Raw genomic sequence first — 23,973 nt, 5'->3', positions numbered from 1 at the left:
ATTTAGCATAAGAATTTCTGAATTGTGAATTAAATTGAAAGATTGATTCTTGACTGAATTCGATATTTCATTTTTTCAGGATACATCCTTAATTGGATTACAAGTGTGATCCAATGTCAATTACTAATATAAAGCGCACATTTCAAATTCTGTTCTAGTAATCTACATCATTAACAATCTGTGAATATCTGGCAAGTCAAAGTTATGTGACAGACTGTTCCCAAAGCATTCCTATAAATGTAGGAATTTTATCAGCTGTATATAAACAATTCCCAAATCAACACATGTGAGTTTACTGAATTAATTATAAACTGTTAAACATGAGAATTCTTATTTCATATTGCACAAAGCCATTAAATCTCTTATAAACCAGATAACATATGCTTCAAATGCACCTGGCATAAATTAATTTAAAGATACTTAGTTGCTTTAAGGATAATTATATATTCTACAATATTACACTCAGAGTATTCTTAAGACTTTTAAAGCAAATTTGCTCAGCTAAAATATTTATCTATTGCTAATATCATAATTTTAATTGATAAGAAATATTGAATAAAAATTGTAGGAAAGTAGATCAGTTAAGGAAAAGAGTAAATGTTTAAAATCTAGCATTGCTCCTTTGGAACACTACTGGGGTCCCATGAGAAAACTTTGTAGAGCATCAGCCTCCACATAAAGTGGAGCCCCTCTTGGGGCTGAGAGGATTGAACACTCCTCAATTAGCTGTAAAGCATTTTTCATTAACATACCACTGGGAAGTTCCAGTTTCTTGTGTCAAAACAGTTAAAGAAGGCCCATATAAAACATAGTGTTTAATGGAAAAAAATATTCAGAGGTGGTAGCTTATTCAAAATACTGTTGGGCTATTCAAACTTTTATGGGCTATGTTCTTCAACCCTGTATGTGGTCTGGCTCTAATGACAATTTATTTTGGTCCTCTGCTACAAACTATTTCACTAACAGTCTAAATGTGTAATAGGAAAGAGGACATGAACAGACGTAAGTGGAAGGAACATATGTATGCCAAACAACCACTGGTTGTTCCTTCAGCCCTTCAGGATGCCAAACTGAAATGGCAGGGATCCATGATTCAAACAGCAGGCAGGCAGAATCACAGGAGTGAATGTGAAATTGCAGGCCCATCTGTATGACCTGTAAAGTCCAGTTGCATCTTAATCTTTGGTTCTGCCAAGTCTGGCTCTTACCAACATAAACATCTCATAAAGTTACAGATTCTTCTAATGTTGTTATTATTTTCGTAGTATTTCAGACATTGCTGTATTGCAATTTTCTTATCAGCCCAATACAATTTTGCTTGTGAACACTTGGCGACCTGTAAGTGCTACATAAACACAAGATCCATATATTGTCAACCACTATGTTGATGACAGTAAATAAAAAAGTGATAGGATATGACTACCTTTTTTCCACATTTCACTATATTGCTCATTGTATTGTTATTTCATCTTTCCACCCATTCCTACACCTTCTATATTCAGCTGTTATATCCTACCTAATGTGGAGATTGCATTCTAGCCATGCCATGAGTCTGCAGAGGTCCCTTTCTAGTGGGGGAGATATTGCTCTCTTGTGCTGTTTGTGAAACACATGTTTTATAGAAAATGACAATGTCACTGAAAATTTAAACATTACCCAGAAGAAAAATATCTCCATGTGCATCACTGAGAATTGGGATGATCCAGAAGAAACCACTCTTGCATAATAATGACTCACTGAAGTTGGCAGGCATGGATTTGTTGACCAGTAGCAAATCCTGATCAGGACTACATCTGCCCAAAATTTACACCCTTTTTAAAGACTTTTCTTTAAAGAAACTAAAAAAAAGAACCCAGCTCAAGAGCAAATTCGGGAGCAAATTTTTAAATTTCTTTTCACCAAAAAAAATAGATTATTTCAATCTCCATAGCACAGGTTTGGTTTTTGGTTTCTGTTTCTCCAAAGTGGAAAAATACAAAGTCAGATATAATTTAAATGTTTTCCCTTTGAAGAATTAGATGCAAGAATAACTTTAAATTGTTGTGCTGTCTAGGCCCCAAAACAGGGTGTTGTTTCTTTCAGTCACACTGAGAGCCAGTATATATGCCTCCATGAACATAATGGATTTCTGGAACTGCGTTTTGCAATCTCTTAAGTCACTGCATACATTCTACTTTGTGTTTCTCTGATTAAATATTTGGCAGTAACAAAAAACTATAGTTCCTAAAGGGTTTGCACACTGTGAAATGCTACTGAATGTCTCAAGGTGCACTGATAGGAATGGCTTTTAGCTCTTTTAATGAAACCAAAATTAACCATAATAGATGTGGAAATCCGTTGATTCAAGGTCTTTTGAATTATTATTGATGAAGATATGTCTTAGCAAAGAGTCATCTTTCGTTGCTATTTTTTTACATACCGTCAGGTATGCCAGGTTAAACACATACTGACAGTATATCAGATATGAAAACGGATTTGCAGTTTAGTGAGGCCAGATGGACACTTTAAAATTTGTTGCTTCTTCCACAGTTGAAACTCTGTAAGACCTTGGTCAAAATTGATTATAAAGTTCATCTTTAACTAAAAGTTTTTCAAGCAATCCATGTTAATAACTTTACATTTTAATTACATATTTTCAAGTATTCAACCAGACAGATAGAAGAGCAATCAGCAGAGTTAGTATCTAAACACATAACATTAATACGAGTTTATTCTAAATTCTCTAAGGTTTGTGGTAAGGTTAGACCTAGATTTAAAATTGGCAAAGTTTGGTAGGAGAGACAAGGGGATGAGTTTGATTCTACTTTCCAGTTCAGACCAATCTCTGGAAAAATTGCTTCCATTCTTTTTCAAATGTCTCTGCAAATCTTAGTCCTATTTTTTGGAATTTCTTGCTCGTGTGCAGTGCAGTGATGAATGCCCTATTCACTCTATCCTCTGCAGGGAGCTAGCAGTCTGCAGAAATCTAAGAATCTGAAGGACCAAAGCCTTTGGTGCTTAACAAATTTGCATATCTTCTTGAGACAAGTACAATGTATTAAAAGCATTGCTTCATTTTTTCCCTACTTTAATGCATTATTCTCTCAACTAAAAACCATTGTACTTGATACTGCTTTTTCAATGGCAGAAAAGTGTGTCTTGAGATACTACCTCATGCTTTGATTTTGATATTTTCCATGCCTTTAGTCCATAAGAAAATATGTAACCCTCCAAAATACTAGCATAGATTACAAAATGTACTTCTTGTCTGCCAGGAGAATGACACATTTTTCTGTACCTGTGCTTTTCAACACTAAGAAGGGACTCTGTCAAAGCCAGCTTTCGGGACTTCATTTCCAGGAACAATTTTCTGAAGTGACAAACACTATTGGGAAATCTGTGCTAACTGTTAAAAAACTAACCACTGAGTTATTTGCAGTACTGTCATGCTAACTTCCACCTCAATAAGACCAAAGAAATCTCAGGAGGGGACTCTGCTAATAGCTTCTTACTGACCTCCTTGCATCAGGCCCTCTTGCTGAATGGTGGCCCAGTGGTGAATGAGGTGTGAAAGCATAGATATATTTTTTTCTAAGACTATGGTTCTGACTCGTCAGGGAAAATAAAAAAAAAAAAAAAAAAATTAAAAAAAAAGGGAGAGAGAGAGAAATGAGTTATACAATAGATATATTTTTTCCTAGAATTCTCTGCCTCAGACCTTCCATCATGGAAACCCAAGCATGACCTGGAATATTAATTGTGTCAGGTCAAGCATACTGGCAAATGTACCATTTGTTACCCAGTCATCCTTAGCATTACATTAATATTTTGAATCATTTTGCATTTCTAACACTCTATCATTTATTTTTCTACCAATCATCTTCTTCTTGTTATAATTAATGGTCACATATAAAGAAAGAAAAAATCATAAGAAAACAAATATTAATTTAATGAACATTAGTGAGGAAAAGATTTGAGGTTTTTTACAATCTGTACTGCTTCCATCTCTATTCCTATATTTAATCTATGCTATAGAGTATCTATTTTTGTCTTTACCTGTTTATCTTTTCTATGCAGCGAGAAAGACTTAACTGTCTTTATTTCTGTCTAAATTAATATCTTTTTCCAGAATAGAAGAAAGAAGTTATTAAGGAAAATGCCTTGAAAGCTAAACTACGAAGAAAGGCAACATTAAAAAAAATAGAAAGAAGGAAAAAAGGGAAAAAAAAAAGATGCATGTAGAATGGGAAAGACAAGGTTGTATTGATTATGCTGGATAGTTCCTCAGAAATGATAGGTGACCCCATGTGGTGTAATAAAACCTGAACAGTTTAGATTCTGCAATTTCTATTTATGAATTAATTATTTCTTATTCTTTTCTCTTCTTGACTGAGCTTTTAAAGTCTACATAAAAAAACTACAAATAAAATATGTTCTAAGATACAGCAGATACTACACTGCAAATAATTACATATATGCAAAATCAAAAACTGACAAAGTTGAGCTGAAGATAAATTGTAAGCATTAAGTCAATAGAAAGTGTATTCTCATATATTTAAATATTTTTACTGTAATCTCACAAAGCAATAATAAAGATATATTCTATTTTAATTAATTTTTCAGATCAAACCTGAAAGACTGAAATAATCAACATATATCACAAATATAAATGTTGCGTTTGACAGTCATTTAATCTTGAAAAAAAACAGCTTTGAGGGAGGAAGCCCAAGAAAGTGATCGGCACAGTAAGAACCTAAATAAAGTCCTACTTTCTCACTCAGGTCTTTTAATGAGGAGTTAAAAGAGAAGGAAATGACTTCAACAAAATAGGAACTTGAAAATCCTTTCTTGCTCCATTGTAATTTGTAAAAAAAAACTAAGCAAGCTGAGAGGAGAGGTAAGAGATCTTTAAAAGCCATAAAAGTAAAAGCATGAAGGGGAGCTGTGAATGAAATATTTGCTAGAGATGGGATTGCTGAATCAACACTGACCAGTGCACTTCATCATAATTATCAGGACATACTACTGCCAGGGGATTTATAAAAATCCCACTCAGCAAATAATTGCCCTGCTGTTAGGAGATAGTTGGAGTGTTAACACACTGTCACAGTCCAGCGTTTAGTAAGATATTCAACATTCAATTACTCTTGCTGAGAACTAAAAGGAAACATGATAATTTCTCAGCTACTGCAGTTATGCTTCCACATGAATTCCAGTGAACAATCTTGTTAATCCCCAGATATAGTTTCTCTAGGAGGTAAAAGAAATACCTTAAAACATTAATGATTCACAAGGAAATAAGTGTTTATATAATGCTGCAACCATGTCTGTAGAAGAAAGGTTTTTAAACTTCTAAGTAACTAGTTTTTTACAGACCATCAGAATATTCCTTACTCAGTGAAAAGAAAAGTATAATATTTTTAGTACGAGATCTACAGGGGAAAGAGCATCTACAAAAAAATCTGTAAATATGTTCTAGCAACAAGTATAATAAAACTATGTCCATGAACTCAAATTTGAAACATCAAAATATTTAAGCCACATTAGAATGTATTTAACTAGGAACAATCTGTGACATTTTTAACTAATGTGAACACATTTGTGCATTAACAATTAAGAAATATATTGCAAATTTTATTCAGATATTGGAAAATGTATAATAGTGCAGTTTAACATTCCAATTTGAGATAAAATTTCCTTGCCATTCCTGACAATAGGAAAAATGTCACCCAGTTTTATAAATGTAGGTTCAGTTCTCATTGAGCTAATGCTACTCCTTAGGCCCGATCCTGTAACCCTTAAAAAAATATACTCTCAGGAATTTCATGTAAACAAGAACTGAAGGACCTAGCCTGTTATTGTACCTAAGGTTTTACACCTTTCTTTGAGATACTGCTTTTATGGAGAGACTGAAGAATTCATAAATGAATGATGAGTAGCGTATACTCTTTCAAGTGGGATTAATTACCTGTCTTCTGCTTAATATATATTCTGTTTAAACAGAGTAATTGAAGCATTAATTATTGTTATTCTGCCTTCAGACTGTAAAGCTTGGTTCAGTCATTTACATCTGCAAAATGTTTGCTTGGTACCAAAATAATAGTGCAATCACATTTTAAATGCACTTTTATAAGCAAACCAGGCTGCAGTTTTATGGACTATACAATGAGGTGTTAAGGAAATATTCAAGTCCGGTATCCTGGCCACAGACCATAAAACCAACCTCTAAACCTGCACAGGCACTAAGTTCAATTGCAGGAAAAAAAACTGTAATTGAGTCTCCAAACAGGTACCAAGTGCTTGGATATTTAGGCAACAAGACAAAAGAGAAACAATCTTAGTTTAATGCACAAATCATTGCGGCACAATATCCAGAACACAGCAGCCTGGCAAATGCAGAGACATCCCAAAAATATATCTACCTTTCATTGATTCTCTCTCCAACTGAGGCTTACTCTGTCAAATCTAATTCTTATGCAGGCTCTTGATGACTTGACTAGATCAGGGATAATGACTTGAATGACTGAGTCATGGCATGGGAAACAATACTCTTATAATGAAGGCACAAAACAGAGATGGCGCATTCAAAGTTCACTTAATGTCTTCTCATTTGACTTCTGATTTCAAAACAAGCAGAAAAATACAATTTAACTTGCTTAATGGCTTTATTTTAAAAATAGGAATGAGAAATTCCATTACTGTTATCATTTTTTCTTTAAGAAGTGGCAGGGTGAGTATGGGATCAAGTACAAATTATAGGAATCTCTGAAAACCAACCTGTTTCTATAACTACCTTCCATAAATGAGAATTAAAGAGCTTAGTCCAAAGAGCAATCTCTGAAGGTGATTTTATTCTTCTGTGTCCCAATAGCTGCATGTGAACACACAGACAGTATTTCCTTACTTCTCAGGGATGTTTTGAGGCCAAAATTAGTTAGGCTTGTGAGTTTTCAGACCCTTAAAGAACTTCTGTAAAAATGTGATATTATTTTCATCTTTAAAGCTAAAATTCCATCCATCATCATTGTCGTAATGAAAAAGACTAGCTTTGTACAGAAAAAAATCTCTTTTTCTCACTGCATTGAGAAAAACCCTTACAACTATACCAGCAGTTACCTGCAACAATGTGTCAGAAGACAGGAGAAGCTCTTCATAACAGGCAGAGATGGAAATCATACGAAAATTTCCTTTGTCAATGAAATAATCGCTAAATAGATAATTCATTCATTTTTCAAAAATACCTATGTGTAACTAAACAGTGTAACATTTCATTGCTTTTCATTGTTCCTTATGTCTGTTGCATTGTGCTTACAGTTGTGTATGCCCCCACAGACATATATTCTGACAGATTTATTAAACAATTTGCTGTAGTAAACCTATAGGATTAGACAATGACTAAAAGCTCAGAATGTGGCTGTATGTTTAACAAAGCAGTCTGCGATGAGACCAATAAATAATGAGGTGAAGGTCTAATGAATGATCATAGTATTATTGTATACAGGAAATAAGGAATAAGGAGGGAACAGAACCATGCTAGTCAGATTAGTAAAGGCAGTCAGAAATTAGTAGAAAAAAACCACCAAAGATGAAGATTTTGCCAAAAGATTGTAGAAATAGAAAAACTGAAAGCAAAGAAAACAATAGATAGGGGAAGATACACAGTGTTCATCATGCCCCTTGCAGGATAGATACAATTCCCAAATTAACACTATATATTAGATACTAAACAAAAGCACTGAATATTGAACAAACTGTGCAAGTTAATGAAAGAATGTTACTATTATACTATTCACTTGCCTCAGAGCTGAAAAACAAAAGAACTGGCTTGTATATCACTCATCTTGAAGTCTCATTAAAGCAATGATACCACTAGTGCCACTTCTTGATCAACAAGAAGGTTTGTTGTTGAGACATGTACGGTATTTTACCTTCATTTCTTGGTTTCGTCCATGCCATTCCTAACCCCCTTCTTCTTTTGCACTTATCTCTTACTTAGCATGTATTTCTTCTGACATAATAGTTTCAAAAATTACCTGAGCAAGACTGTACCTCACATCAAACTTGTATAAACATCAGATGGAACACTATGCATGAACCAAATTTATACCAGTAACAGTTTCAAGAATGTCAGTGGAGTTCTACTGTCTGTGAATGTGGCTTTGCAAACTATTTAGCTGATATTGTACTGTGGTGTGATTTCCTTGCAATATAGATTCTTTCTTAAATGTTTTTACTTCATCATATACAAAGCCAGCATTCAATATATAACTCACTCTTAGTTTTCTGACCCTGCAGCAATCCAACCCTTTTGCCACCGCAATTGACAGCAGCACACAAAATGTGGTCATGTTTTTCTAAGATCTCAGCATGTACACTTTTTGATAGATCACACAGCTTGTCCTTTAAACTCTGCCATTAATCCTACCCACAGGAATTCAGCAAGAAGTTTGTTGTCTAGAAAAAAATCCACACGAATAGAGATTATGCAATTCAGATACTGGGAAGGACAGTTTAAGTGCAGAGACCTTCCAGCTAGTGGATTTTTAAATTACTAATGCTAGATGAAAAGATGCTCAATGCTATAATACATGGTAGATACAGGGATGCCACTATGCTGTAATAACACGCTTAGTGTGAGTGACATGGCCAGTAACAAGCTATTTAGAAGAAGTTCTGAGAAATATTGCCATGTCTACATGGATATACCTTTAAAAACTGAGCTTGCATAGGATCAATCATAAAACAGCACTCAGATTTTATATTTTATTGTGTGTTAAGCTCTTTCTAATGGCACATGAATTTTCAGTTTAAACTCTCATTTCTTTGCACAGTTAACCAGTTATGAAACAAACTGAAATTATTTTATAACAGGCAGCTTTTGAGCGAAACAGAGTTCGCAATACTGTCACAGAACCTGCTTAAAAGTTCATTCATTCACTATCTTTAAAACATAGGAAGTGATTTTCTCGTTTCTGTGAAGTGGGACAAAGGGAGAGATTATTGATTTCTGTTGGGAACACTTTCACTTACCACTTGTGCTAGACTGAAACTTATGAAAACAGCGAATATATTCTCGTGAAATTATTTTGGCAGAATGTACACCAGATTCTGGAGTTGTATTTCGGCTTCCAGCATTTGTCCTCTTTTTAACATCACCATGATACTGTGTTGAGTAGCAGAATTACAGTTCTGAGTGGCCCCAGGATGTGTAATCCCAAAGGGCAAGAGCTGGACTCAGATTCTAAGAGAACTAAAGATTTCTGATTGTGTGTGCAAATTACTTAAAGGTCATTTTTGGAATATAGACCTGGTGAAACTAATCTTCTAGATGTAAATATCTTTCTTTGTTCAGTTACAATGTTTTTCAGAATCACAAACAGCTCAGCTACTGGCTTGTTTCAGTTTACCTTTGTCCTTCCTTTTGACAGAAACATCAAGCAACATGAACTGAGAACCCTTTCAAGTGAACTGAGATAGTGTCTATAGTACCCCATGAGGCACAAGAGTTGCATAATCTTCCTACAGTGAATACCTGTGAATAGACTGATGCATTTCATAGAATCATAGAATCATAGAATTTAAGGGTTGGAATGGACCTTACGGATCATTTAGTCCCAAAACCCCCTGCCATGGGCAGAGACAATTCCTCACCAGATCAGGTTGCTCAAAGTTTCATCCAGCCTGACCTTGAACACCACCAGGGTTGGGGCAGCCACCACTTCCCTGGGCAACCTGTTCCAATGTGTCACAACCCTTATAGTAAAAAAAATTTTTCTAATACCTAACCTAACATTTGGCTTCCAGTGTGGAATGGAATAGACAAAGAAAGCTTACTGATCAAACATACCTGTCACAAGTACTGTAAGAAGGATCTAATGTAAATTGTGAACCCTTTGGAAATAACTTTTATAAAAACAGAACACTGCAGCATGAAGTGCTTTATATACTAATGCTATTTAAATGCTGTTGCAAGCCTGCCCGAGAGCTAGGAAAGCTCACTCTCTCCTCTTTTAATTTAAATGGAATTTTTTTACAGCATAAGCTTTGGAAAGTTCTCAGAAACATCTGACTCCTTGCCACAGAAGTGATGAGTGGATATTAAACATCCATGGATAGGTGGGGATGTTCATTGATTGGGGCACCTACACTAAAAAAAAAATTAACCCTTTTAGTTCATCTTCAGGATGTATTAGTACTTATAATGAATGATAATTTCATTCCCTGAATGTTTGAGACAGGATAATAAAATTACAACAGTAAAGAGGGAGGAAATAAAATGTAAAAGGTAAGACCTAATTCATTCTTCATGCTAGCTCAGTCCTTGGCCTTTCCTGAACAGACACTGCCAATAGTAACAAATTATGTATAATCATTTTGTGATGTGGACTGTTCACTCGGGACTAAACTCAAATGACCAAACTTGCAGTCTTGTCTCTTAAGCTGTGGATCTGAAGATCAAAGGCCAGAGCTTTATCCACTGAGTCCTCACCTTTATAAGAATAAAACTGCCAGCTGTCCAGAGACAGAGTGGATGTCAAACAGTGTCATTTTAGACCAATTGTTTTTCAAGTTCTTACAGGACAGCACATTAGGTTAGAAGCATATTAATCAGTTGTGTCTCCTGAATATTCATTAACCTGCTCCAGGAAGGATTTTGTGGCCTTTTTTGCTTCCTCACTTAGAAAATTTAGACCTGATATAAGTGCAGCAACTTCAATAGAATTAACTCCTGATTTCCAGTAATGTGAAAAGGGCACATATGCAGTCAGTGTAATGTTTGTGAATTGCTGTTTCTGTTGACAAGAAAAATTTAATAAAAGAATACCTTAGCATTTAATAGAATTTGAATTTAAAATATTTTACTGTAGGATGAATATGAAATAAATATGGATACAATTGATACAAGTGATATTTTGGATTCTACAATAACTACAGAAAATCAAAATTAAACTAGTCTTAGAAAAAAAAAGCTGAAAAACTGGAGCATGTTTTTGCTTCCTTTATACTCAAAGATAACCCTTGTCTTGTTACTGACACTAACTAAAAGGAATGTCATAGATTTTTTAACTTCTACAACAAAAAGTGCCTGTTATTACACACATGGACTTTGTTACTCTCTTGCAGTTCTAAATTACCTAGGGGCTTATGAGCAGTATCTCTTCACAAACTGCCAAAGGACATCAGGAAAAACTGTCACCCTGCTAAAGAGGGCTCAAAAGGACAGACTTTACTGTTGCTCAGAGCGGAAGAGACAATCCCCAGAACCTCATCAGATTGTGGAGAAAGTATGAGGCACTTTGCAGTTGCATATTCTCCTGTGATGGACTACCATCACATGACAGTATATGCTGGGAATGAGCTTGCATGAGCAAAACAATACTGCAAGGAGAATGAGTAAACTTGGTCTTCCAAGGAAGCACAACTTGAGAGCCGGTATTGTGGGCCTAGATCTTTCATCCCAGTCTTTCTGCCTAGGTTATTCCTAACTTGAATATTAAGAGAGCCAGGAATTGAAGGAATACAGGGGTGAAAACCGAACACCTTAATATTTCAAAAATGGAAAGCTCTACAACAAGAAACAACAAGTTCTTCAAGTACTGTTTGCTGGAAACTGACAGAATATTCTTGGCAGTAATTGTATTGCCCCATTGCACCATTTTATTCCTCTTCTCTAAGGCACACGCTGTTGGCCACTGCCAAAGATAGGATGCTGGGCCAGAGGATTCTTTTGTCTGACTTAGTCAAGTCTTCTCATTGATCAGGGTCCAACAGAAAGAAGACGCTATGCAAAAATCAAGAGGTGGCATACACACACAATGGCATATTTAATTTTCCTAAAGTCTAAGTTAAAGCATTCAGATGGAACAGAACCTCCCAGACAACAGAGGGACAGCATTAGCTCATCTAGTCTCAGCATGATTTATCACAGAGCAGAAGGTGTAGCTTTAGAACTGAGTCCATGACTCAGTACACCAGCCACAGCAATGATAATCTTAAGTGATGCATGCATAATATTGCACTATTAACAATCTAAAAACGTTTTGTAATTGTGTGACAAAGCTCTCCAGCTTTTGGAGATCAAAAGAACTTTGTCTTCCTGGACTAGCTGTATATTCATTTTCTCTGACAAAAGGTAATTGTGGTTTATCTGTTTAGAAACAGAAGAAAATTGGAGAAAAGAGAATTGAAATTCTATTTTTACTCACCCAATACTGTTTGCTACATGGTTGTACTGGTTTTGGCTGGAGCAGAGCTAACTTTCTTCACAGAGGCTAGTATGGGGCTGCGTTTAGGATTTGTGCAGAACACAGAGTTGATAACAGAGAGATGCTTTTGTTATTGCTGAGCAGAGTTTATACAGAGCCAAGGCCTTTGCTTCTTTCTGTACTGCCACGCTGGCAAAGGAAGTTGGGGGTGCATGGGAGACTGGGAGAAGACACAGCCAGGACAAGTGACCCAAACTGACCAAAGGGATATTCCATACTCATGCTCAGTATATAAAGTAGAGGGGAAGGGAGGAACTGGGGTACTTCTGGAGTGAATGCATTTGTCTTCCCAAGGAAACATTACACATGATGGGGCCCTGCTTTCCTGGAGATAGCTGAACACCTGTCTGCCTGTGGGAAGCAGTGAATTAAATTTCTTGTTTTGCTTCGCATGTGTGTGTGACTTTTGCTTTCCCTATTATGTTCTCTTTATCTCAACTATATGGGGCTTGGTTGCTGGCTGGGGTTAAACCATGACAATGGGAAACAACTACGAAGGAAAAACATCTGTTGCTCTGCTGATTCTCCAATCCTTTTCTCAGTGACAGGAGAAACTGTAATAGCAAGAGGCTTTTTCATCTGTGGCACTTCAAAGACTGTTTCCTAGGACTCTTTTCCTCATCTCAATACTTTATGAAACATGTCATTTTGCTCCTTCTACCACTTCTGCTCAGTATTTCAGTTACCACTGTCTTCTGCTACCCAACACACTGTGGAGTGTAGGTCTTCCACCTGAGTAGCAGTAGTGCTAGCAGAGCTGATACACTTGCTCCCACTCACAGAATCACCTCAGCATTGCTACTTGCTCTGTCAACAGATACATAAAATGATACAGGTTTGCATTCTAGCTCAATACTGGCTCTTTGGATTTAGAGTCTTACATACCTAGTTCTAATCATCATTGTAAGACAAAGACCAACTGCACAATTTCTTGAAAGGTTAGAAATACCAGTGACAGGAATCATGCAACCACATATTTCAACAAAAGTAGACTCTTCATACCCATTTCTACAAAGTGCTATCAATGTATTCAACCCTTCTGTCTGTTGTTGACTTTCAAGCTCATTTGTCAGCACTTTGCAAGGATGGCCCTTACTAGAAATGTTGGCCTTGAAAACATGACAAAGAGCAGAATTAAGAACCTATTCAACTATAGCAAAAGTTGTTAATACAGAAAGGGGAACTACAGGGTTATAGAAGGATAATCTGCATAGGTAAACAGGTTTATAATGGAAAACTATATTTAATAAGTAGTTCGTTTATTAATGACAACTTGAAAAAAAGGATCATTACCACTGTAGTGGAAATAGCAAATTGTGCTTCCGGACTAATAAGAAAAACTTAATTACTATAAGTTTCATGTCTCAATAAGAAATCACAATGCAGTTCCTGATAAAACAAATAACAACAATGAAAAAAAGTGTTACCAATTAGAAATTATAATAAATGTTCTAAACAAAGACAAAGATTTGTTAAATATGTACTGTAATTGTTATCATGTTCATCATGGATTCAGAATTTATCAAACTGTTTAGGTAAAAAACAGATAAGGAAAAAATATGGTATATAAAATTTTTTTAATCTGAAATATAGATAATCTTATTTTTAAAATGGAATTTAGCTTGGAAGCCCCACAGTTGCCACCTCACAGAACTATTTCTTCTTGTATTTTACACTGCAATCTCTTGCAATAAGCAACCAGAAAATGGAACAGAACAGAACACAAGACCTATGTGGTAAGAAGGGAGGTGTTTGTTTTTTATAAGTATAGGAATCATGTAGGAAAAGCTTCCTTTAAACACAAGAAGCTCATACTAGTTGACTAGTTACTGATACTACTGGCATAAATAGCAAGCTGATTAAGATCTCAGTATTTCATAACCATGAAATTTTACAGCTCATGCTCTACTTGTCCAGACATTATTTGGTTGACATTGGTGGGATACCTAGCATTGTACTTTCACAGAAAGACAGTCAATAATTATATAATTTAATATGAATTTAAACTTCTTTGCTAAAATACTAATAGTGTTTTATACACATGAACTGCTTCGTTGTCACGTGGAGTATAATATTTTGTAAATGCAATGTATTTCTATAAGCAGCAATGGGAAATAGCCATATTTGGGCAAGTTTCTAAGGCAAAATATACACAGTCAGCTGTTTGCAAATTATATAGAGACAAAATATAGAGCATAGTATAATAACACACATTTTTAATCATCCATTGATTTCCCTGAATGTCAGTTCCATAGCAACGGTACCCAATACACACACCTCTCTCCCAGAAAAGCATGTAACTGCAGACAAAACTACTTAATTGTAGGTGTTGTAGGTAGATCAAACTTCTTGTTCCTGCGCCTAAAGCATGCACATATTTTTTTTGCCTATATTTTGAGCTGACCAGGAGATGTGTAAGTGCATTAATTCTTGAGCTAATTTGCTGTGGCTCTCAACAGGGCTAATTAGTTTAGGTTCAACCCCATGTTATAACTCCAGATTGGCTTGGAAAGTAATCAAAGCAAGCGCACATCTGTCTATATAAGACTATGTGTATATATCTGGTACATAATGTATGCTAATTCAGAGTTTGATATCCATTTCTTCATCTTTGGCTTTCTTTACACAGGTAACAGTTTATGAAAGAAATAAATGCTTGAATAGCAAGCTAATTCATGAAAAAGATTTCATGAAAATTTATTAAATTCACAAAAAAGACACACTGACTATATCATGGGCCATGCTATCGTGTACATACTAGACACCACTGTACATTCACGACACTAGTATTCTCCAATTTTACTATTTGAAATGTCAAAAAATGTTAGCAATTAAGAATGGGCATGTCTTGTGTATATATACATATATAAACACACTTCTGAGATGAGTTAGTGGGCTTCACCATGTAGGGAGTGGAGAATGAAACTTAGCATGCCTTTCTTTACAAAAATTGAGGAGAAAAAAATCCTTAAATCTTTTCTGTCAGTAAGTAAATATTCTTTCCTAACCTTTTTTGCCTGTAATAAAAGAAAAAGATTTTGAACTATAGGATATATTTGAAACAATTATTGCAAATAGAGATTTTGCAACACTGTCCATATAACCTGTCTCCATATCTGCAGCCTTGATACATGAGGAGGCTCAGCTCCATCATTGCACCTCATTATGCATGGCAAGAAGGGGAGGAGAAGCAAACTTTAGCAGATCATCTCTGTATCTTACTGGGTTTTAGTTAATACATGACTCTCCTATAAGACCAGCTCATCAACCTCCTCCTTTCACTTGCTATGCACCCTCACAAATTATATGTTTTTCTTAATTCACTCAGAAGTGTTAACTTTTGCTGGCTGTTTCTACTGAGACATGAATGGTCGTTGCTCAGTAATCCAATTAACTGTCCTTTGAAGATAGCAAGACACAGCTGTAGTCAGACCAGAATACCAGGCATACAGAGAGTAAAGTGTCAGACACAGAGCATCAAACCAGTAAAATCTGCACTGAATTAATTTGCCCTGTATCTCAGCAAGATATCAAATTCCACAACTAGGTGAAATTGTGGACTACAGACTTTGATCGAAGAAAGTAGTTAACTTCATGTATATCTTTGCTGTTTTTCAGGTTGTCTATAGGTTTTGCATTATTTTACACTCACACAGGTTTTGAAATACTACCTGCAAAAGGAGATGATTTTTGGAGCACAGTTCTGTGGTAAAGAGAAAATTCTGTGGGCTCTGAGTCCCAGTATTCAGAAACCATCTCAGCAAGCAAAACCAAACATCCTTTTGTTCTGCAAAATACTGCTAGCTAAACTCTAATTCTGTAAAATTAGAAACCTAAATTTGTCAGAACATGGTAGTTACTGTTGCCCTCTACCATCAGTCCTCCAGGAGGATGACTGAAATAAGGCACTATTTGCCATTCCTTAAAACTGTGTTACAGCTGGCTAAGGCCGTATCATCAGAGGTGAACTAGTTTACTAAAATCTTCTTAGACCACAGATCACTCAGTGTCTCTAACCTGACAATTTTTGTACACCAGGTAAACATAATGTTTATGCATTTTGCTTATGTAAGTTGTTCGGTTCAAAACAAGAATTCCATATTTTTTACAGTTTAAATCAATATAAAAATACTGTGCAGATTATAATTAATATCCAAGATCTACATCTGGAAAAATCAATTATAGTGAGCTAATTTCAGTTATTAACTATCTCCCTTGTCTAAAAGCCACTCAGAAAACTTTTATGCTATTTTTTATTAATATGCTTTGTTTTCAAATAAAATTACTTAAACTTGATTCGCACAATGAGTTTTCAAAACTGATATCTAGTTAATTAAACTGTATTCTATGATACACACATCAAATGATTCCCAAACAGAGGGGAAGATTAAATATTTTGTCACTAAGCATCATGCTCTTTTTCCTGCATTCTTCAAGATTAACAGTTCTTACACACAGATTATAAGCAACAACCTATGAAAAGCAAGCATTTAGTTCACACTAACATTTCACATTAAGTCTACATTCATTTGAAGAACAGCTAGTCACCTAACTTTTATGGAGACAAAATCTTTTACATAAGTTCACAGAGGGGGACTAAAAAACAAGGGAAACCCACAAGCTTTAGTACTCATCTATTTTGTATATCTGCTGCCATATTCACCTGTCTGTAAAGCAGCTTACATAAGAAAGCTTGGAAAAATATACCAGTTAAATCTATACAAAACAAATTAATCAGCAAATATTTAAAATTTATGAGGCATTTCTCAGTGAAAATAATCATGCTAAATGCATTTACAATCTATCCTAAAAACAAGCAGAACACAGCACCAATCCAAGCATTAGCTCAATTAAAAAAGGGGAAAAAAAATGAAATCCCTTCTCAGCTTAATAACTTGTTAGTTCTCGACAAGTGCAACAACACAACAATAAGCCAGTCAAAATGAGTTTTTAAAGCGAGGTTATGCCCTTCATGTTGTGTTATCACAGTGGCAGATCAAACTGCTGACTTGGACTCTTTCTGCCAGCAGTGCTGATGCTGTCTCTATGAAGCTACTGTCACGGAATAGTCATGGTACCTGCTCTTGCCTATAGAAAAGCACTAAATTGAACTCGAAGTAGTGTCTTTGTGATATCTTTTCAACAAGTCATGTCCCATTCAGCCTGCTAGTTTATCTCTGTCAGGCTGGGGACCCAAGTGGTTTGCATGAGCTGTCAGGGACAGGTATACCAACCTGCTCAGTGCTAAGGAGGTAATGCATCTTTCGGGCTTGGTATTTCATTTCCTTTTCTTTCTTTTCTAGGTCTTTCATTTTCTCTTCATACTCCTTCATTTCTGTGTACCTTTGAAGTTCACTCCTATAATAAAAAAATGTCTGTCAATTATATTAAAACAATAAAAGATGTGCTAATGTTCTATTTTACTTTAACCCTTTCATAGCTCCACAGGGTTCTGCTTTTATGTATTAGCAGTATATTGACACCACCAGAATGCAAAATAACAGTTCATTCAGTTGCACACCAGCAGGATTCTACGTGAATATAACTATGAAAAAACAGGATTAAATTTTCAAATGTATGAATGGTATATTTGTTCATATTCCTGACAGCTTGATAAAACAGTATTCATATATATCCTTTCATTTAACTATCATTTTACTTAGAATTTCTCTAAACAAAAGCTATTATAATGTAGTGACTTTCCTTCAAATGGTTACAAACTAAATGTTGTTCCCTTATATCTCAGCTAGTGTCTTGCGACATTTCCTGATCTGCAAACAGGGAAGATCTTATGGAATGAGAGAGAATAATAGACATGGGATGAGAGATGACATTCACTCCTGAATCCTTGAGCCTTTTGTAAAGTTGAGAATGTAGGAATAGAGAACAACTGGATGTAAACCTTCTACGTGTCCTTAAGAGGAGTTTCCATAGCATTAGGCTTCTTGCACAGGTCACCTCTGCTCTGGTTTGATAGAAACAGTACAGGCCACCACAAGAAACAGGAGTATAAATGCCTCATGAACCACTGCATAACAGAGGTTTGCAAACACCTGCTGTCATCAAAATGAGTGGATCAGTGTCGGAAATTCTTTTACCATAAAAGAAATAAGGAACTCTACCTAATACCAGGTTTCAAAGAATGGAGAAAACTCATGATTTTAACTGAATGTTTAGAGGAAAACTTTAACAGAAAACAGGCACAGATTTCCTCCTCAATGACTTTTTTTTTTCATAGAGCCAGGTTTGCCATAAATTATGTAAACAGACAAGTGAATTAATGTTCTATAAGAAATGAAATTTGGTGCTATTGTGCATGTGTATGGAATTTTTTTGACCCAGTCAAAAAAGGTTAGTTTGATTAACATTTGTTATTTTTGTTATTACAAAATGGCTAGTTCAAATTAACCCGTCTGCCAAAGACACCAAACATATTCAGTCAAGCATTTAGATTGCTTAAAAGTTAATTAAGTGAGTAAATTTTAGCCTTTATTTTTTAAGCATGTGTGTATATGATAAAATGAAAAGAAAAAATATTATTCACATAACTGGGTAATTCCGATATTTCTGCAAAACCAGATTATTTAGAGAGGTCCATATTAATAGTCTCAGTTGCTTCAGTGAGTACCAAATAAGATACTGTAAGGACAAGGGTCAAATCGTGTCAAAATATGCACATGGATAAGTTTGCTGATATGAATAATCCCATGGGAAAGTCATATTGCTCCAGAAAAAAATTGCTCCTTTTTAAGACTGTGACTCAGACTTATTCTCAATATTTTAATTATCATTAAATTAGTTCAGCAAAATGTGTGAAAGAGCAATAATTGCTTTATAAATATGAACACTGTGAAATCACATTCTTAAATACAACTTGCAATGTAGAATTTCTATTTGTCTCATGCTCTCTTTCAAGTTTTTATCAATTAAAATAAATAAAATCTGAAATAATTAAACATGTTTTATTTTAAATGTAAAAGAAAGAATGAAAAAGAAAGATTGGAAAAGATGTATTAGTATGTTTCAATCTCTGAAAATATTTTTTGTTACAGTTTACTGTTAAAGGCTGCTAATACAATATTTCATACAAGGTTACTTATGAAGCACCCTGACGTTTAAAAATCACCATGCTATGCTTTTGCAGCAGTGTAATTTTTTTCCAACATAAGATTAAATTGCAAAATAAATGAATTACTTAGAGTGGCATGGCCCCCATTTTGCCACCCTTCTCTTGAAAATTGCTTATTAATATGAAAAAAGAAGTTGGAAAATAGCCTGTTTTACTTTATGCATAGCGTTCTGGGGCCTCAAAGCCTGCAGAGCTAGACTAGCTGCACATTTTAGATTGTGTTGGCAAGCAGGGACGATGACCTTTCTGACCTGCATTGCAAGGCTATTATTAATCGCTAAGTAACCTGGTAAAGCCAAACAAATTTGTTTCCATTGAAAGGATCTCTATCTGTGTCTGAGAATTTGTGCTGTACCAAACAAACCTCATTAACTGTGTCCATTTTTGACAAAGAACTAGGAGTTAGAGAGATTGGTGACCTTTCTTTGTCCTTAAGGTGCAGATTTCAGAGTCACTGCATGTAGGGACATAAGCATTTTTACTTGAACACTCTTTGTTCTATACCCGTCAGTCATAAACAAATTAATAAATAGACAATGCATACAGTATCAACTTTGTTCTTTTATTTTATGCCACCTTACCTTCAATACCAGAGTGTATGATCTGTGGTTTAGATATTTAATACTATTCCTTTTTGATTACAGAACCCTCTATTCAGCTTCAGTACCACTATCAATAACCAATGAAATGTCTACCAGCATACTCCTACAGTTTATTCATGTTCTTATGTACTCAGGTACTTCTATCCCACAGTGGATATGGAAGCTTTTTTATTTAGAACACAACCGGTGACAAAAACCCACAAATAATGTCAAAAACATAGATTCGTATTACAGAAATAATGATAATGGGATGCAAAATGTTTCCCATTGTCATCAATCTGCATAGCTTTGAATGAATGACTAATAATCATTACTTGCTGAAATTAAATGAAGTCTAAAATACTTGAAGTTCAATGTAATACATGATCTTTTCAGACAGTGCTATCATCCAAATCATCATGATCATTCCTGATTATCATACATCCTCACCAATGTTTGAACTATAACCCATGTAAAAGTTTGAGATTTTTTAAAGCAGTTATAAATAATTTCCAACATACTTTTACAGCTTACACATTTTGCCAGTTGTGCTAAAATATCTCTATGAAGCATTATATTGCTCTGTACATTTGTACAGAACACGCAGACAATTCTGTCTCAGGGATAATAACTCCCAGGATGATTCTCTCCTGAGAGGCAATACAAAATAAGGGGTATGTAGCATTCCAAACATTGCTTGACTGTAAAGCATAGATGTTTTAGCATAAATATAGATTTATTTTAAAGCTATTTGAACCTGAAGCATTCATCTCTTTTACCATACTTTCCAGAATTTGAAAAGGAGCAACAAAAGCAGAGAATCTAAGAGCAGTTGGATATGAATATACTATTTCACACATTAGCAGATTAATACTAACATGTTATGCACTGTGCAGGGGTTTCACTGTTACCATACCGAATGATGTGCATAAGCCTAAGTGATACTAAACCCAGAAACTTAGTCTTCCAAATGGAGTTAGAGTTCCAGATAGCTTACATGGAAATGTGTTCACTGAAAAGTTTTGTGCTTGTGACCTTCTGCATGTATGCCTTCCCAGGGAAAATAAATCCAAATTCCATTAAAGTCAATTGAAAATCGGTCAAAATTAAATGATTTTTGGATTAAATCTGTACACTTACTGCCAGCCTTCTCTTTGTTCATAAATATTGTGAGTTCATTGAGCAATATTTTCTTGGGATATATGGGTATCATCTATATGACATAATGAATAGTAGCTATGATGCATGATACTCTGGATTCTGGACTAAATTTGCTTCAGGAGGAATCTTTTCTGGTTCAGTGTGAAGTGGGAGAATTGAATACAGGTAAATTTTTTGCCTTCCATTTTTAAAGCTTCACCAAATTTTTGGGGAGGAAAAGAGTTCTGTAAATGCTAAACATGTTTTAGGTTAATTAATAATCTTGTTCTATTCTTATAAATGATCTGTCTGTTGCATGGCGCCTAGTTGGAACAATACTGCTTATTAAACTGCTATAACTTAAAAAATGGGTAATTATTTTAGCACATAATCTTTTCATTATCTTAAAGCTTATCTTAGTATATTAACAGCATCTACTGCATCTTCCTGCAAACCTGACTTTCCATACAAGCTTAGTCCAATCAGAATTTCTCTCACACTGATTTTTATGGAATATCTTTGTAGAGGAAATACGTGTCTGTTTCAACAAATGTAGAGTCTCATGATCTGAAAATTATTAAACAATTCAGAAGAATATAAGTGTCTATTCGTGCAAGTTTAGGATGGTTTCTTTTATTAAAAATGTGAATATACTGGCTAACACAAAGTGTGTTTTCCTTGTCATAGGGAATGTTTCATGTAATTGAAAATAGGCATAGGATTATCAACATATGTGTTCAAAACCCACAATTAAAAATGATCTTGTGTAACAAATCTGTGAAGTAGCTACTGAATTGTTAATGATAAAATAATTTGCTTTATATAGATCTAAAATGCAAAAATTTCATCTGACAAGGTAACTTATTGTTATTCTGATACTTCATTATGCAGTAGGCAGTGGTGTTAGTTCCTGCTATGAGATGCAAATTCAGTTGACAGTGCTCCTGCTGTCTGTATAAAGGTTAAAAATACACATATAATATTGTTCCTGGCACTTTTGGAAAGGTCTTCAAGTGATGATTTCAGTAATATATAGATTTTAATAATTCTGCATAGAACTGCATCATTTTACAATTTTACACTGACCTATGTTTATTGAATTTTATCAAACTATTGCATTCTCTTTGCATTTTCACTGTCATTCTGTGGTCCTTTGGCCAACAATTTTACAAAATTATATTATTAACTAAAGTAAAGGGCATCTGATAAAACCCAATAATTAGCATAGCTGCCTAAAGAACCCAGAAAAAGGATTAAGTTCCCATGATTTTAAACACTTCAGACCCCAAATCATAAAATTCCTATAACAGAGGCAGTAGGCAACCTTAGCATAAGAGGAGATAACCTAAATTGATTTTATCTTCCTGACTATATATCATTCTCCCTGCTAAAATACAGAATATAGAAGTCAAACTAAAATTAGTGAGACAATAATTTTGATACCTCACTGCATGCCACTTGATTTCACATTACACTGGTGTAGGTGAGAATGGAATATGACCTGCCATGATAATATTGTTTGGCTTAATCTATTATATTTTGGGGAAAAAATGAAATATATGTATAGACTAGCCTAGGATGTAAAAATAGTTTAGAGAGCTCTGTACTTTAAAGGGAAAGTTTTAGCAGAATACATATACTACAGACCTATGTATGAACCTGTTCAGACTCACTAAGCAAAACAGGGCATCTCTGTAGCTCCCTTCTCTCTGCGTTGATGTATACTCCTGTCTGCATCCTGACAGAATCCCTTGACCAAAATGTTTGATCTCAAATTGCAGTGAAACAGATGCTTAAAGAGGCAGCCAGTTATTAGCAGTACAAGGTATCTTACTGCCTAGGAGACCTACCACAAATGGATGTCCAAAATTCTTACTAATGTGAATGTTTACATCCATCTATGTGACAAATTAATCATGACACACTCTTCAAAATCTGGAGGAATGTTATTACTCTGTCATTGTTCCACTCCTTAGGATGAAAAAAATTGAAATAAATAAAGGCAATGTGTAAGCATGTGAAAACACCCTATAGCTTCTATTATTATTAATTTTACAGAAAGAAATTCATAGCACCTTAAAATTCCATTATAATTTGTGCATAGTAGAACATAGTCTGTCCATCTTTCCTTAATCACAATGTACATTCTATTATACACTGCCAATGGAATTAAGTGACATACCAGTTCACCTGTCAAGGTCCACAATGTGATCAATATACTATGTAGGAAATGTGACGAACATAACAGTGAAGGGCATACAGTGAATGAATACCTTGTGCAGATCAGGAGATCAGGACACAGCATGTACCAGATGATAGGGAAGAACAGACTGATGTATCCTTCTTATCCTTCCAATTTCCACTGCTGCACAGTTACTCAAGAGAGTGCAACAGCTTTTCAAACTACTGATTGCTGAGGCAGTTAATAACTAAAACTGGAGTATTTTCCTAATCCATTATACAGAATCTTCTAATTAAGGTTTCAATAACAACTCCTACAGACTTTTTCCTTACATCTATTGAAACCCTAATTTTTTTTGCAATATAAAATCTTTTAAACTTATTGATCCAAATGTTTTTCTCTTGTGTGTATAAATCCTTAAGGTGGATTTACTTCATACTCATTGGCAGCACAAAACTCTGTGGCATTAAAAATATTTTTTAAATGTCCAATCTACACAAAGATTAAGGGGTTTTTTTTAGTGCAATTATTTTGATTTATTTAAACTGAAAAGCCCACCCATTATGGATGTGGCATAAGAGTAACTACAACATTGAATCTTCTTTTGATAGAGGAACTGAATCCAAGTATACTGGTTCAACTTTATTTATGCTCAGGTCTATACTAATAAAGCTAACCCTAACAGGAAAATGTATT

The 23,973-nt window shown here is 34.8% G+C and overlaps 1 protein-coding gene across 1 annotated transcript in view; it reads right to left on the bottom strand.

Moving 5' to 3' along the window:
- The window catches only part of SPATA17 (spermatogenesis associated 17), a 72,496-nt gene that overhangs the window by 35,581 nt on the left and 12,942 nt on the right, over nt 1-23,973 (bottom strand). Inside the window, exon 3 of the mRNA XM_009071005.1 lies at nt 17,480-17,603. Within this exon, the coding sequence (XP_009069253.1) occupies nt 17,480-17,603 (124 nt within the window). The remainder of the gene's footprint in view (nt 1-17,479; nt 17,604-23,973) is intronic.

This window comes from Acanthisitta chloris, unplaced genomic scaffold, assembly GCF_000695815.1.
Source record: "Acanthisitta chloris isolate BGI_N310 unplaced genomic scaffold, ASM69581v1 scaffold17193, whole genome shotgun sequence".
NCBI lineage: Eukaryota > Metazoa > Chordata > Aves > Passeriformes > Acanthisittidae > Acanthisitta > Acanthisitta chloris.
Note: the sequence above shows the minus strand (reverse complement) of the source record. Positions and strands in the feature narration are given on the sequence as shown.